This window comes from Argentina anserina, chromosome 6 (assembly GCF_933775445.1).
Source record: "Argentina anserina chromosome 6, drPotAnse1.1, whole genome shotgun sequence".
NCBI classification, from domain to species: Eukaryota; Viridiplantae; Streptophyta; class Magnoliopsida; order Rosales; family Rosaceae; genus Argentina; species Argentina anserina.
Window position 1 is genome coordinate 36273203 of NC_065877.1, and position 16287 is coordinate 36289489.

At 41.3% G+C, this 16287-nt stretch overlaps 5 protein-coding genes across 5 annotated transcripts; 2 read left to right on the forward strand and 3 right to left on the reverse strand.

Moving 5' to 3' along the window:
* Positions 1-570: 570 nt before the first annotated feature.
* LOC126800873 (elongation factor Tu, chloroplastic-like) lies at positions 571-2292 on the forward strand. Its single transcript, XM_050528294.1, has one exon. The coding sequence runs from the start codon at positions 636-638 to the stop codon at positions 2016-2018; it is 1383 nt and encodes a 460-aa protein (XP_050384251.1). The 5' UTR covers positions 571-635; the 3' UTR covers positions 2019-2292.
* A 570-nt stretch (positions 2293-2862) lies between these two features.
* LOC126800874 (GDSL esterase/lipase At5g14450-like) lies at positions 2863-4604 on the reverse strand. The gene is made up of 5 exons (XM_050528295.1): positions 4291-4604; positions 3995-4204; positions 3746-3918; positions 3340-3613; positions 2863-3234 (listed from the first exon to the last, which is right to left on the reverse strand). The coding sequence occupies exons 1-5, from the start codon at positions 4574-4576 to the stop codon at positions 2987-2989; spliced, it is 1191 nt and encodes a 396-aa protein (XP_050384252.1). The 5' UTR covers positions 4577-4604; the 3' UTR covers positions 2863-2986.
* A 4499-nt stretch (positions 4605-9103) lies between these two features.
* On the reverse strand, positions 9104-10699 carry LOC126799819 (GDSL esterase/lipase At5g14450-like). Its single transcript, XM_050527075.1, has 5 exons — positions 10453-10699; positions 10158-10367; positions 9901-10073; positions 9457-9730; positions 9104-9351 (listed from the first exon to the last, which is right to left on the reverse strand). Exons 1-5 carry the CDS (start codon positions 10697-10699, stop codon positions 9104-9106), a joined length of 1152 nt encoding a protein of 383 aa, XP_050383032.1.
* Positions 10700-11635: 936 nt separating this feature from the next.
* Positions 11636-13271, reverse strand: LOC126799198 (GDSL esterase/lipase At5g14450-like). The gene is made up of 5 exons (XM_050526347.1): positions 12911-13271; positions 12609-12818; positions 12354-12526; positions 11986-12262; positions 11636-11913 (listed from the first exon to the last, which is right to left on the reverse strand). The coding sequence occupies exons 1-5, from the start codon at positions 13167-13169 to the stop codon at positions 11666-11668; spliced, it is 1167 nt and encodes a 388-aa protein (XP_050382304.1). The 5' UTR covers positions 13170-13271; the 3' UTR covers positions 11636-11665.
* Positions 13272-14058: 787 nt separating this feature from the next.
* On the forward strand, positions 14059-16166 carry LOC126798857 (uncharacterized). The gene is made up of 5 exons (XM_050525931.1): positions 14059-14307; positions 14579-14676; positions 14800-15156; positions 15555-15594; positions 15721-16166. Exons 1-5 carry the CDS (start codon positions 14066-14068, stop codon positions 15797-15799), a joined length of 816 nt encoding a protein of 271 aa, XP_050381888.1. The 5' UTR covers positions 14059-14065; the 3' UTR covers positions 15800-16166.
* Positions 16167-16287: the final 121 nt, after the last annotated feature.

Consider the following 16287-nt stretch of genomic DNA (forward strand, 5'->3'; position numbering starts at 1 on the left):
ACAGGATTTACATGTATTAATTAGGGGAGCACGTGGGATGCACGATGGACTATGTGTAAGAATAAACTATGTTTTACTGTATGTATTGCATACAACCGCGCACAACCGTTTTTTCCATGTAGATTGCATTGACATCAAGTACCTAGCTCTTCTTGTAGTTACATTACCGAAGTTCTAGCTTCATCTCTGAATTAATGGATTATAAACCAATCTCTTGCATATTTTCTGGCTTTGTACATATTAAATTACAAAACTGCTAGACGTACTTGTATCAACTATAATATTGTGGGACTTTATTCTGAGAAATAAGAACATAAAATATATTGTGCGAATGCAAGGTTTGGTTTGACAAAGATAACAATGTCATATGCTTCTCAATCGATTCTAAAATTCTAAATGCACATATCATTTGGTATGTGGAAGGACGAGTAGTCGAAGTACGTACGATTGTACAACCGTACAAGTACAGCATTAGTTGGGCCGGGTCGGGCCATGGACCAACTGAAAACAATAACCCGTATAAACTCTCCCACTCGCCTTCAAATTCCTCGTTTTTGTTTTCTTCTTTCTTCCTTCCCTCCGCCGTCGCGCTCTCTCCTAATCACGGCGGAGACTCCAAGCCGATCACTCAATCCATGGCTTCCGCTATCGGAGCTCCACCCTCACCCAAACTCCTCTTCCCTCCCTCACTTTCTCACCCCACCCGCCTCTTTCTCTCTACACCCAACGCCCTAGCCCCAACCGCCGTCTCTCCCTCCCTCCGCCGCCGACGATCCTTCACCGTCCGGATGGCCCGCGGCAAGTTCGAGCGCAAGAAGCCGCACGTGAACATCGGCACCATCGGCCACGTCGACCACGGCAAGACCACCCTCACCGCCGCCCTCACCATGGCCCTCGCCGCCGTCGGCAACAGCGCCCCCAAGAAGTACGACGAGATCGACGCCGCGCCGGAGGAGCGCGCGCGCGGCATCACCATCAACACCGCCACCGTCGAGTACGAGACCGCCACGCGCCACTACGCGCACGTCGACTGCCCCGGCCACGCCGACTACGTCAAGAACATGATCACCGGCGCCGCGCAGATGGACGGCGCCATCCTCGTCGTCTCCGGCGCCGACGGCCCCATGCCGCAGACGAAAGAGCACGTCCTGCTGGCCAAGCAGGTCGGCGTCCCCAGTGTGGTGGTGTTCCTGAACAAACAGGACCAGGTTGACGACGCCGAGCTGCTTGAGCTGGTCGAATTGGAGGTCCGGGACTTGCTGTCCTCCTATGAATTCCCCGGCGACGATGTTCCGGTGGTTTCGGGTTCGGCATTGCTGGCATTGGAGGCCTTAATGGCGAACCCGAAGCTAAAGAGAGGAGAGAATGAATGGGTGGACAAAATCTACGACCTGATGGACTCTGTGGATGACTACATTCCGATTCCGCAGCGGCAGACTGATCTGCCGTTTCTGTTAGCCGTTGAAGACGTGTTTTCGATCACAGGGCGCGGCACGGTGGCGACCGGGCGGGTGGAGAGGGGGACTGTGAAGGTTGGGGACCATGTCGATGTGGTGGGATTGAGGGAGACTAGGCATACAACTGTGACAGGAGTCGAAATGTTTCAGAAGACACTTGATGAGGCACTTGCTGGTGACAATGTAGGGCTTTTGCTGAGGGGGATTCAGAAGATGGATATTCAGAGAGGGATGGTGGTGGCTAAGCCCGGTAGCATCACGCCTCACACCAAGTTTGAGGCGATTGTGTATGTGTTGAAGAAGGAAGAGGGCGGGAGGCATTCGCCGTTTTTCGCAGGGTATAGGCCGCAGTTTTATATGAGGACTACTGATGTGACCGGGAAGGTGACGCAGATTATGAATGATAATGATGAGGAGTCGAAGATGGTTATGCCGGGAGACAGGGTGAAGATGGTGGTGGAGCTTATAATGCCGGTGGCTTGTGAGCAAGGGATGAGATTTGCGATTAGGGAAGGTGGCAAGACTGTTGGGGCTGGTGTCATCCAGTCCATTATTCAGTGAGTTTAAGTTCTATAAATACATCACATTTAGCTATTTAGTGATTATTTATCATCGTAGACAAGTGGAGAACTCTGTGTTATAGCTTTGTTGATAGTTTAATATATCTTGTTTCTGCATTGTTTATCATCTTCTTGGTTGTGTAGTTACAAATCCCTCCATTTTTTTAAGGATGCACTCATTCTGCATTATGTACCTTAATTGCTTAGCCACCTGATCAATAAAATGAGGCTTGGTCCCATTTGTTTGAAGTTGCCAAAATCATTGTTTGTGCTTGCAACTTGCTAGAGTTTTGTGGTTATTGGTTTTGGACCCTCCGCCGTTATGTAGTTTAGGGTCTTGTTTGACTCTTGTCAGTCTCCTAGTGGAACTGGGAAGGAACTGAGGTGGATGTGAACGTAAATAGATCAAAAGTTAAGTCATATCTCCCTGTCCTCATCTTGTTTTGCATTCACCAGTCTCCATCACCATTGTATTGATGTTTGGTTGGGTCAGTTGAATCCAGGATGCATCTTAATTGAATCTGACCCTAGTTTTTGCGAGCATTATTATTTTTATTTGAAGTTTTAACTGAATGACTCGAACCTTAAGGCAGTTTCTGGGTTTTCATTTCTTTGATGCTCTTAGCATTAACATGTGTCATGATTTCCATATCTTTTGTAGTAACTGACGTACAGAAATAAACTCCACCTAAATTGACATAATCTGCGAGTCTATCTCTAACATGAGGGTTGAGGCTCCTATATTGTTCAGGTATTGATGTTAATGAAAATCAAAATAAAAAAGAAGAAGAGATCATCTTATTCTGTTGCCGTTCAAAATCAAGATTCTCATGAAACACCCTCCCTCCTCTGAATCCGTCTTCCTCTTTGATTGTTCTGAATCTTATTACTGTCTAGTGCTATTTCCTAGGCTTCTCCAAAGAAACATACCCATTTCCCTTTCATAACTCTAATAGAATTGCACATAACTTAGCTCCTATGACAAGCTTGAGTAATGGGAATCGGCGGGTTGGACAAGGCACCATTGAGTATACGATTGGCAACCCACTGATTGGCAGCCTGAGTGTAGTGAACTCCATCCCAGCTTATAGCAGATGAAGCATTTCTACAAGAAGCACCATACACTTCTCTTCCATTTACAGTTGCTTTATTTCCACACCACACATGGTCGTATCTCACATGATACCCACAGCAAACCTTCATTGGATCCACAAACCCTGCAGTAATAATCATTGTAATTACAAGAAACTATTAATGTCAAGCCAAAATTCCCAATTTGATAGTCAGTAGTGAGTATTAAACTATTAGTTGAATTTATGCACCTTCATTCTTTGCATTGCTGATTAGTCCATATTTCGCAGCATAGGCATCTACATATGTGATTGCAGCTTGCGGGAGCTCAGCTCTGAGTTTGATGACTCTGTCCTTGAGCTGCCTGTTGAATTCTATGGCCATGTCGTTTTGGCCCTTCACACAGCTGTGTTCATCGACATATCCCGGTGCGGGATTCAGATTGTAGAACAGATTCACTGGCAAGCAACCAATCGGACCAGTGTTGTGAATCCAAAATGCCCTCCCCCCTTGTTCGTATATACGCTGAAGTTATCAGTAAATCACAACCCATCAGAACTTTAGAAATTGTTTTACTTACATACACAAATGCCACACACTTATTCTTCATCATAAGCAATTACCATTGAAACAGTTAAGAGCTAATGTGATACTCACTCGGACTGCTGTGGCCAGCTGGTTTACAATGTCAGGAATTTGTGCACGAAGCTGATCAAAGCTTAGCTTTCGAAAACCAGCTGAGAGATCATTCTGCCCAATATCAAACGTATACAGTGCCTTTGCAAAGTCTTCTGGATTCGGAAGTTTGCTTCTTTCATAGGGATTCTTGGCTGGACATCACCAATTCACAATCAATAAGCATTGCAACATATTTTACTAAGTCAGTTTAGTGTCTCAGATTCGAACCTTGTCGTAATAGATCAGCCGTTCGAGCTTTGAACTGCAGGAACTGAGCCGTCTGCATATCAAGCGAGAAGGGGCTAATGCCATACTCGAAAATGGTCTCGTTTGGCCTTCTAATGGTTGATCCTCCGGTGGCAAAATTCGCACCATGCCGGTAGTTTGTTCCCAGCGAGTTCAAGTATGCACTCAAGTATGGCAACCTCAGGTGCTCAGCTACATTACACATAATCAATACACATAAACACCACACTCATAGACAAAATTGAAGTCTACGAAGCACCAAAATAACTACACTTTACCTATGAAGTCTATGATGAGACGACCATCGGAGTCCCTTCCAGCTGGCTTACGGAAGAACCCTTCACCGTAGGGTGCCCGGATCGGTTCAAATGCAGCTGAGATCCCGCCGGTGTCGGAGTTTGAGTCGCCGAAGTTGTAGATTGCCGGGAAAGAACAAGATGGTAACGCCCCACCGCTGATACCCAGAACCCACAAAGCCAACAACAACCCACAAGACAGTAGCACTAGCTGTTTCCGAATCTCCATTCCCATCATCATCTCAGATTTTGAGAAGGCTCTTCTCATCACTCACTCTCACAGTGAAGAGTGTAGGTTTGGCTACTCACTCAACTTATAAGGAACAAGAGAAATCCTGGTTTTTAAGGATAAAACGCTTCATCACCTTTGTTGTATATGCCACGTGCTCTGAAACCAACAGCAGTGACACTGACACCGGTTGATTAGAATCAAGTGGCACTGAATGAATGAAAGAGATGGTGACTTCAGTATAGTCGGTGATTAATATATTTCGTGGTTTCCTAGTAGATCAGATGGACCAGGCTCACCATGAGGCTACGTCATAATGCCATAACATTTTTGTGCTCATTGCATTTTCATACTTCTTAGGGTATGTCTTTCACAATTTATGATAAAGACTCAGTTTTACATGTGAATAGGTTGTAATAACCCCAATTTTTCAAAACGATATTTGATTGGAAGTAAATTCTATAAAGTCAGGAAATTCATTTAAATTGATTTTGTTAGTTTGCAACTTTACGGAACGGAAGCGGAAACGTTCTCGGAACGTTTAATAAGAAAAACGTTACGTTTCGGAACGAAATTATCGACTTTTATTCCGTCGATCGTTTGTGAAAACTTCCTTCACGAACGTTGTAGAACTCGTCGATACGAGTTCGTGGATATGTGACGCGTACGAATCGGACATCGAACGTAAAAGTTATTAACGAATGAAGTTGGTTTCCGATTTAAGAAACGGGTATAAATAGAAATTTTTGGAGTTAGGGTTTCCATTTCTGGAAACCCTTACCCCGCGCCTCATTCCCTCTTTCCCTCGTTCTCTCTCTTCTCTCTCGCCTCTCCCCGATTCCCTCCCTCTTCCTCAAGCCTCATCGGCGATCTCGCCGACCGACCCTCCGTAGGCCACACCGCCTAGCCCAAGAGGACCGCGCGGCCCTCCGCACCAAACCCTGAGCCCGCGTCGCTCTGTTCCGCCGCCAAGAGTCCTCCCTCGCACCCCGAGCCTTCCTCGATATCGCGCCGCGATCTCCGCCTCCGAGCCGTCGTGCGCCTCACCGTAGCTCCCTGGGACACCGCAAGACCCTCAGCTACCACCCTTGAGCACCCCGTGCGTCGTTTCGTCGCCAAGGAGTCGGATCGACAATTGAGGATCATGTGAGAAGCCCGTCGACGAATCGATCGGTTCCATTACGTTTTGAGCTCCGATCTAGGTAAGGCTGCATTCGATTCATGGTTGTGATGATTGTGTGTTGATTTTGGTTGAATCTGAGTTGGAATTGTAGAGATCGGAGGGGGATTTGACGAAGGGGGATACCGCCGCCTTAGGCGGCGCGTGAGGTAGCGTGGAGGAGGTGAGGAGCGGGGTGATGCCGCATGAATGTAGAGGAGAGGGAGAGGAGAAGAAAAGGGGCGGCGGTGGCGTGCTACGCGCCGGCCTTAGGCTCGGCGCGTGTGCCCCACGCGCTGCCACAGTGAGTGGCGCGTGAGCGCCACGCGCGGCTGCCGGCGGGTGGCGCGTGTACCCCACGCGCCGCCACGTGCGGCGGTGTGACAATGTTTTCCGATAGGGGTATTTTGGTAATTTACTTAAATGTAAATGTAAATTTTATTTACTATGATAAATGTAATTAAATTTTACCTTCGGTAAATGTAAATATAAATTACTTTCAGTAAATGTAAAAAGTAATTTATAAAAGGTAATTAGTAAATTTTATTTACTGAGATTGTATTTACATTTAAATAATACGTATACGTACAAAAATACGTATTAATATTTATACGTATAGAAATACGTATATAATATTTATACGTACAAAAATACGTATAGAATATTTATACGTACAGAAAATACGTATATAATATTTATACGTACAGACATACGTATTAATATTTATACGTACAGAAATACGTATATAATATTTATACATACAGAAATATGTATATAGTATTTATACGTACAAAATACGTATTAATATTTATACGTACAGAAATACGTATTAACTGTATATTTGTACAGTAAACGTGAATAGTAACAGTGAACAGTAACAGTGAACAATAATTTCGTAAAACCGAAAATTGCTGAACAGTAAGCGATTATTACTGTTTCGGCATTTAAAGGTTTACGAGACGATTCTAAATTTCTTTTCTTATCTTTTCAAGGTGATCGTTAAAACGAGGAAATGAATTATCGTCGGAAATTGTGGAATATCGCTCAAGTCAATAAGGTGAGTAAAATCTCACTGAATTACGAATCTACCCTCGTGGTGATTCAACATTTTTGCAAGTGTGTTTATCAAATGAATTACAACATGTATATAATTTAGTGGACTACATATATACAGTATAATGGTAATAAGTACATATATATATAGTTCATTAAATTACGTACTGTTATTAATTCATTAAAAATAGTCATTTCGATAACGGAAGTTTGTGAATTGAGCATGTGTGGTGAAATATGACATGTATAAGATATAGTGGACTATATATATATTGTATAAATGGTAAATAAGTACGAATATATATAGTTTGCTATATAATATACTGTTATGATTTTATTGTGATTCTATTGAGCATGTGATTTGAATTGTACAATATGATGTGAGATTATTGTACGTGATTTTTAACATTGAGATTGTTAAAATGTGAATTGTCTTCGGACCTGATTTTTGGTACAATATGATGTGAGATTATTGTACGTGTTTGGCAAGTCGAAACCTAGCCTTTGGCCGGGCGAAAGTTACGATACAGTTAAAGCTCTAGTCTGTCAGCCATAGTACTTCATGTGAGGTAACGGGTGGTTATCTACTCATGAATACTCAGATTGTTTTGGATGTTGGGTAGCGGGTGGTTACCCAATATCACCATAGTACTTCATGTGAGGTAACGGGTGGTTATCTACTCATGAGTACTCAGATTTTTTGGATGTTGGGTAGCGGGTGGTTACCCAATATCAGCGTAGTACTGCATGTGAGGTAACGGGTGGTTATCTGCTCATGGGTACTCAGACTGTTTTGGATGTTGGGTAGCGGGTGGCTATCCAATATCAGCGGTGTATTACGAGAGGGGTAACAGATGTGTACCAGCGTTCTTGGTACCCGTATTATAAATGCATTTGGGTAACCAGAAGGGTTACTTAATTTCTCATGAGTGTTTTATTTTCATATTTCTTTGGGACAACCTGATGGGCCGTCCATTGACTCATGAGGGCATTTATATTTGTTGATTGTGATTTTTCGTATATATTGATATGCGAACTGTATTGTCATTTTACTCATACGAGCTATAAGCTTACCGGGTTTGTGTTTACAATCCCGGTGCACCAATTCAATGGTGTAGGGGATAAATCCACAGGTGTTGATTAGCGGAGTTTGAGGGATGACTCCGGAGACCCGAAGTCGTTCGTACCCTGCTTGTGGTGAAGTTTCTCGCGTGGATTGGTGTGTGAGATTAGTGTGGTTTATTTGTGAGTTTTGTGAGAGATGGTGAGGATTATTACAGTTCCGTCTTATGTAATGTTAAATTATAAATTTAGTTTGTAATAATCGGTTTGACTGAGTTGTATTTGGAACTCAGTGATGATCTGCTGTGCACGTTAAATGATTTCATTTTCATTGAGATTGTTTTGGTGTTCTAACGACTTTGAGATTTTGAGTTTTTAGGCTCGAAATTTTAGGGTCGTTACATAGGTGAAGCTGATTGTGATTTGTGAACGACAATGATGAGGACTTTGAGGAGTCGAAGACGGTTATGGCCGGAGATAGAATGAAGATGATGGTGGAGCTAATAACGCCGGTGGCTTAGGGAAGGTGGCAAGACTTTTATCATTTAGTCCATTATTCAGTGAGTTTGAGCTCAATAATACATAACATTTAGCTATAAAGTTAGTGAGTATTTATCATAATACACAAATCAAGAACTTTGTGTTACAAATTTGTTGATAGTCCATTAATATTCAGTGAGTTTAAACCCAATATTACATCAAATTTAGCAGTTTAATTAGGTAGTGAGTATTTATCATCATAGACTGGTTAAGAACTTCATACTATAGCTTTCTTGATAGTTTGATGTCTTTTTCTTTCTTTTTTTCCTGCATTCCCCGTCATATTCTTAATTCTGTAGTTATCAATCCAAATTTTAGAACGCACTCACTCTGCGTTATGTACCTTGGATTCTCAGCCCCCTACCTAAATCTATAAAATGAGTTGTGGTCTCATATATATGAAATTGTCCTAAAAAGGTTGGAAGTATTGTTTGCTGTCATGATTCATTTGGTTATGGTTTCGTTTGAGACTCGTCTACTAATGGAACTAGGGAAGGAACTGAGATATATGGCATGGATGTGAATGTTATTGATCATATCATACATATATAAGTAAAATTAATAATCAGTTCTGTTCCAAATTCAAAAATGAAGATTCTCATGTGCACCCTCCCTAGTTTGAGTCTGACTTCATCTTTGATTGTTCTAAATCTAATACAGCTTATTACTATTAAGTGCTATATGCTAGGGTTCTACAAAGAAACATTGCCAGTTAATTTCCCTTTCATACCTCAAATTGAATGGCATATAACTTAGCTCCTATTACAAGCTTGGGTAATGGGAATCGGTGGGTTGGACAAGGCGCCAGTGAGTATACGATTGGCAACCCACTGATTGGCAGCCTGTGTGTAGTGAACTCCATCCCAACTTATAACAGATGATGCATTTCCACAAGAACCACCAAAAACTTCTTTTCCATTTACAGTGGCTTTGTTTCCACACCACACATGGTCATATTTCACGTGATACCCACAGCAAACCTTCATTGGATCCTTAAACCCTGCAGTAATAATTTTTGTAATACAAGCAACTATTAATGTCAAGCCAAAGTTCCAATATTTGCTAGTGTTAGTGAGTAGTGAGCGATAATTCGAGTTTTTAGTACCTTCGTTCTTTGCATTGCTGATGAGTCCATACTTAGCAGCATAGGCATCGACATATGTAATTGCAGCTTGAGGCAGCTCCGCTCTTAGTTTCATGACCTCGTCCTTGAGCTGCCTGTTGAATTCTATGGCCATGTCGTTTTGGCCCTTGAAACAGCCGTGTTCATCGACATCACCCGGTGCGGGATTACGATTGTTGAACAAATTAATTGGCAAGCAACCAATCGGACCAGTGTTGTGTATCCAAAATGCCCTCCCCCCTTGTACGTATATACGCTGAATATTTGTTAGTAAATCCACGTACTCATCAGAACATTAACAACGTACGTACATAATTAGTGGCTAAGAAACTATTCATCATCTCTCCGACAAAACAAAACAAAAACTATTCATCTTCTTCAGCAATTAGCATTGACACAGGTAAGAGCTCATGTGATGATACTCACTTGGACTGCTGCGGCCAGCTGGTTTATAATGTCTGGAATCTGTGCACGAAGCTGATCAAAGCTTAGCTTTCGAAAACCAAGAGAGAGATCATTCTGCCCAATATCAAACGTATATAGTGCCTTCTCAAAGTCTTGAGGATTTGGAAGTATGCTTCTCTCAAATGGATTCTTGGCTAGACACCACAATTCACCAACAGTTAGTATTGCAACACTCTTTTTAAGCGTCGTCTCAGACACTATAGACTAAAGATTTGAACCTTGTCGATATAGATCAGCCGTTCGAGCTTTGAACTGCAGGAATTGAGCCATCTGTATATCAAGCGAGAAGGGGCTAATGCCAAACTCGAAAATGGTCTCGTTCGGCCTCCTAATGGTTGATCCTCCGGTGGCGAAATTTGCACCATTCCCGAAATTTATTCCCAGCGAGTTCAGGTATGCACTCAAGTATGGCAACTTTAGGTGCTCAGCTACGTTACACAGAAAACACACCATATTCAATAGAAGCATATCAAGTTGAAGTCTACAAAGCACCAACGACTATACATAGTTTACCCATGAAGTCTATGATAAGGCGACCATCAGAATCCCTTCCGGCTGGTTTACCAAAGAACCCTTCACCATAGGGTGCCCGAATCGGCTCAAATGCAGCTGAGATTCCGCCGGTGTCGGAGTTTGAGTCACCAAAGTTGTAGATTGCTGGAAAAGAGCAAGATGGTGGCGCACCTCCACTCACACGAAGAACCCACAGAACCAAGAACAACCCACAAGGTAGTAGCATCAGCTGTTTCCAAATCACCATTCTCACTCGCTTGGCTCTCACAGTCAAAATTAGGGTTTACTTAACTTATAATGCCAGAACAAGAGGACTGTTTTAAGGATGAAGTTTATCAACTTTTTTACGTGCATGTGCTTTGAAACCATGACGGTGATTGCAGTGATGAAGAAGCGCACTGGATTAGGGACAGTGTCACCGTTTGATTATGATCAGGTGGCACTGAATGTAGGACAATCTTGCGAGGTAGTGACTTCAGCATAGTCGGTGATTTCCAAGTGGACCAGAGTCACCAAACTCACAAGAGGACGATGTCGCAAGCCCTAACAGATTTAGGCTTGTTACATATTGTTAGGGTATGCCTTTGAAGTCGTAATAAAGCCATGTATGTCTTTGAAGTCGTAACAAAGCTAACAATTTTATAAGACCTAGTGCCGAATTTCTTTTACAAATATATGTTTGACGGCTAATAAGTTTTCTAATATAGGGTGTACAACTACTTTTCTTTCCTTGTATCGGTATCCTTCAAAAGAGTTTTTCTTACTAAGGCACCAAAATGTCTACATTTAATGTTACAAATGACGAATTGAAGTCCTTCAATATTGGTAATACATCCAACAAACCAGACTCACCAGAGGACTACGTCACATTTGATAACACTTGTTTAGATTTGTTGCATTGTAAGGGTAAGTCTTTGAAGACGTAACAAAGCTAGCTATAAATGTCATTAGACTATCTAGCTAGATGGTTTACTCAAAACCGTACCGTTTCCAATGACGATTATGTATGTGGTTTAGAGTGCAATTTTTAAGGTACAAATCATATGATTAAGTTGGTAAAAGTTTGTGTGAAGTGTGTACGTACCCTGTAACTTCAAGTCAATGAACAGGACTGCAAACATTACGCAGTACATCGACCAAAATTACCGAGTCGAATTGTCAATTACTTCATGTTAACTATAACTAAGATTGGAAAGTACTAATTTAACAGAGTTTAAAGCCTATGACATGCATTTGTGAGTGAAACTGGTGGATCTGAGAAAGAACCACTGGCAATCTGATTAGCGATCCAATGATTTGCAGCCTCTGTGTAGTGCACACCATCCCAGCTTATATACATGGAAGGATCTTCACACGAACCTGCATATATTTCACTCCCATTTATCTTTCCCTTATTCCCACAATACACATGGTCATAATCCTGATGATATCCACAGCAGATCTTCGTTTTATCTAAAAACCCTGCATAGATTTAAGTATAAGTGTACCAAATTTAATTGTTGAATTGAAATCATGAGCATAAACTAATCTTACCTAGCTTCTTTGCATTGCTGATGAGTTTATACTTTGCAGCAAAGACATTGACATATGTTATTGCAGAATAAGTGAGTTCCTTTCTTAATTGGATCACTTTCTGCTTGAGTAGCTTATTGAACTGTCTCGCCATATCGTTTTGAATCTTCACGCAACCATGGCGATCAAGGTATCCGGGAGGGCTCGGGTCATGGATGTAGTGTAATGTCACTCCCAAGCAACCTAGTGGACCAGTGTTGTGTATCCAGAATGCCCTTGCCCCTCGATCATACAAACTCTGTGACATAAGAAAATGTGCTAAATTTGTAAGCAAGGGCTATTGGCATAGAGAGACAAGATTCACAATACACAGGTGTACATATACGTACTCGGACTGTTGCAGCCAACTGGTTAACAATGTCTGGAATTTCTGCTAGAATTTGCTCGGTACTCAACTTCCGAAAACCAGCAGCTAGATCATTTTGGCCTATATCGAAAGTGTAAAGAGCCTTTGAGAAGTCCTCGGCTCTGGGGAGATCTTGTGTGTCGGAAAGTTCCTTAGCTGCACATCAAACCAAATAATGAGGATGAAATCTCTCATACATGTCACTCAAAACCCAAAAAAAGGCGAATTAGGCAAGGACCTTGGTTGTAAAGAGTGGTGGTACGCCCCTTGAATTGATCATACTGGACAAACTGGATGTCAAGAGGAAAAGGACTCACACCATTGTCAAACCATGACTCATTCTGCCTCCTGATGGTTGCTCCTCCTGAAGCAAAATTGGCACCGTGTCGAAAATTGCTCCGAATTGAGTCCATATATGAACTCAGGTACGGCAACCCCAGCTTCTCAGCTGCATATCATACCACAGTACAATTCATGAACAACACTAATTGTTAACAATGCAAACATGATAACATGGGACAACGGTCCTTCAGAATTTACCTATGAAATCTATTATTAGACGGCCATCACTGCCCCTTCCAGCTGGTCTGTGGAAGAAAGTGTCGCCGTAGGGTGATGGCATGGCGTAGAATGCAGCAGATATACCACCGGTATCTGAATTCGAGTCTCCAAAGTTATAGATTGCTGGAAAGTCACAAGCCGAAACCGAAGGTGGCGATGCATCTGCTTCACCTCTCACACAGATTACTAGCGCATATGTGACCAAAATGCTCGCCACCAAAACTCTTCCAATCTTCATTTTCTTTACTGCACTATATATGTGATATGTCACAGATATGCAGGGCACATTTGAATATAGGCCCTCACCTCTTAATTTATAATCAGATCAAACCGAATGATGTTCCAGACAAGTAAGCTAGTCATTTGAGAATTGAGACTAATGTCATCTATAAGTAAGCTACTTATAATGAGAATCTCCAGCAATTGTGATCTATTCCACTAATGTCTTCCCGTAATGGTGCCATAATTTATGTACTTTGGTTTGGAAGACAATTGGTTGTTTTGGTCAGCATATGTTGTTTCTTAATTCTTGATGATTATGGCATGCTGCGAGAGAGATGATTACTTAAGCAGGATCTTTTCTGTAGTGATGCATGTGACACATGCTCATCTTTTTTATTATTAAACTAGAATCATATCATTACAATTAGTGTACATGAGTATTGAGTATTGTGAGAGGATCCTATGAACTGGCTTCTCACCTGTATATCATGAGAGTACATGAGTATTGAGTAGAAATGTAGAATATAAACGTGTATCAATTATTTGACTAGTTCGATCAAACATTCCGTGAAAGTTATAACCTTATTATAATATTTACGCAACAATACACCACCGCGATAATATAATTTCACAGCATGAATAATAGACGAGCCACCAAGAATTTAACTATTTATTTCATTGAAAGAATTTCTAAAGATGCTGTATGTTTGTTGACTCGTGACAAATCTTTGAATCTAAAACACAATTACCAAAGAGAGCACTAATTATTTTGGCTCAAACAATTTGTTAAAAAACCAATTGGGTCATCACTCAAGATGGGCCAAAACTTTGGGCTTAGGTCTATGAAACCCAATCCACTCTTCCTCTCTCTCTATTTGTGTGAAGCTCATAGGTAGCTTTAGCAAATCAGCAATGGCGACTAGTGAGGAGAAGAGCACTAATAATACTAAGGAAGGGAATAACCTACTGGGGTCGCCGACCTTCAAGGAGCTCGAGAATGGTCGCTTCCAGTGCGTCGAGACTGGTCACCAATTGCTGGCCAAAGACATCGAATCCTACTCTAACAGCAAACGGTGCCGTTTGGGGCTCATTGAATTTGCGCTCTCTCATAAGAAGCCTCCTCTTAACATGTTTAAGCAGGACCCTCTTTCTCGGTATAGCTCTCTACCCTTTTTTAATTTGGTGGAAAATCCTTAAAGGTTTGACCTTTAATTGTGTTGGGTCTTGGTTTTTAGGGTTTAGGGTTTAGGAGAAGACACATAAAAGGCTTTAGCTTTGATTGTTTTCTGGGGTAATTCATGTTGGGTATGTCTGGTTTGCTTTGAATTGTTGTTGCTTCAATGAAATTTTAGCTGATAGGTAAGTGAATATGTGTTGAGTATTGGTTTTGGTGCTGATACTCTGTTAGTTTGCTTCTTTTTGTAGGTCAAAGGTGGTGTGTAAGTTAACTGAGGATACCATTAATAAGACGGAGGAGCACATTTGGAAGCATATCAATGGAAAACGATTCCTCAACAGACTGGGTTTGTATTTGTCTTTCTTTCTTTGTTATAATGTGTTTATGTGCTTCTTATTAGTACTTGTTTGAAACAAATGTATGCAAAGTTCTTGGTGTATGAACTTGATGATAATTTTACTTAAAACAGAGGAAATGGAAGAAGGAAAGCTAAGTTTGAACGAAATGGAAGAAGAGCTGGATGGTCAGAAACCTGAAAAAGTATCTAAGCCAAGCAAAGATGGTGCTAAGAAGGAGAAAAAGGATAAGAAGAAGAAGAAGAAAATGAAAAAGGAGGCGGCGGTGATGGAGGAGGAGGATGGTGATGATGACATCATCACTGACACACCCAAGTCTCATAGTGAAGAAGGTGATTTGGAAGAAGCTGAGTTTTGGATCCCTCCACCAGGAGCACGTTGGGATTTTGATGATGGCGGTGACAGATGGGGTTCTGATTCAGAGTCAGAGAGCAATGATGAGAACAAAAGTGACGATGTTGATGAAATTGGTATGAATCTGAACTTGCTTTTATTTCTATATGCTGTCTTTGTTTCCAACTTTTGTAGATGTAATGTTGATTGTTGTCATTATTTTGGAAGTTGTCATCAGTTGAACTGCTCAAGTGTTCTGCATAAGTCCATTGTTTTAGATTTGGCTTGTGATTATTGATATATAAGTTGTGGCTTTATACTCTTTTCCATCCACAAATCGACTGGTTGTACTCTTCTTTTATGCTCTTTTTTGAATCAAGAATGTTGCATGTATCATCAACGACACATACAGGAATATGCGTTTTAGTGTAGAGAATTGTCAGATTGATGGCATAAAGTTGATAAAAATCAGTAGTGATTTGAACCGTCCTACTTGAACCACAATTTCATACCTTATTTCTTTGACATTATGCAGCTGAAGATGGTGACAAGGAATCGGAAGAGATCTCAATGCGGTATGCCACTGCTTCACTATGTGCTTTGGGTGGAAGAACCAATATGCATCCCGGTTTTCTTTTCTTTGGAAACAATTATATTTCATGTTCTTTTGAATCTGGTTAATTGATCTTGGTGTCTTGCAGGACAAAAAGAATGTCCATAGAAATTGGACCAAGCAGCTTTGCTTCAAGAAAGAAGAAGAGTAAAAAGAGCCCGGCATGATCTGACCACCTTCACATGATTGATGTAGAAAAGTTCATTCTATTACTACGAAGAGTTTATCTGGTAAGACATAGGGTACCTGAAGGCTTTTAAAATACAATTCTTCTTCCTTGCACTTGACCATTTTTGCATTACTCGCATAATCTTGTTTGCTTTGTCTCATTTGTAATTTGGGTTGGGAGAGTGTAGGATTGTGCCAACATATCATGTACCACCCAAGTAAAGGGACATGATTGAACCTAAAAATAGATATGTTGGAGGCACCATCTAATAGTTGGGTTTCGCATTATCCTAGATTAAGATTTCTGAACTCTTGTAGGACGTGAAATTTTGCATTTTGATCAATTTGTAAACATTGTTGTACATCTGATTACGTAATTTCTTGTGATGAAATATTTGATTTAAATTGATACAAAAGCTGGCTTGATAATATATATGAACAGCATACACAACAATTTGCATTACACAGTACTTCAAAACAAATAAAA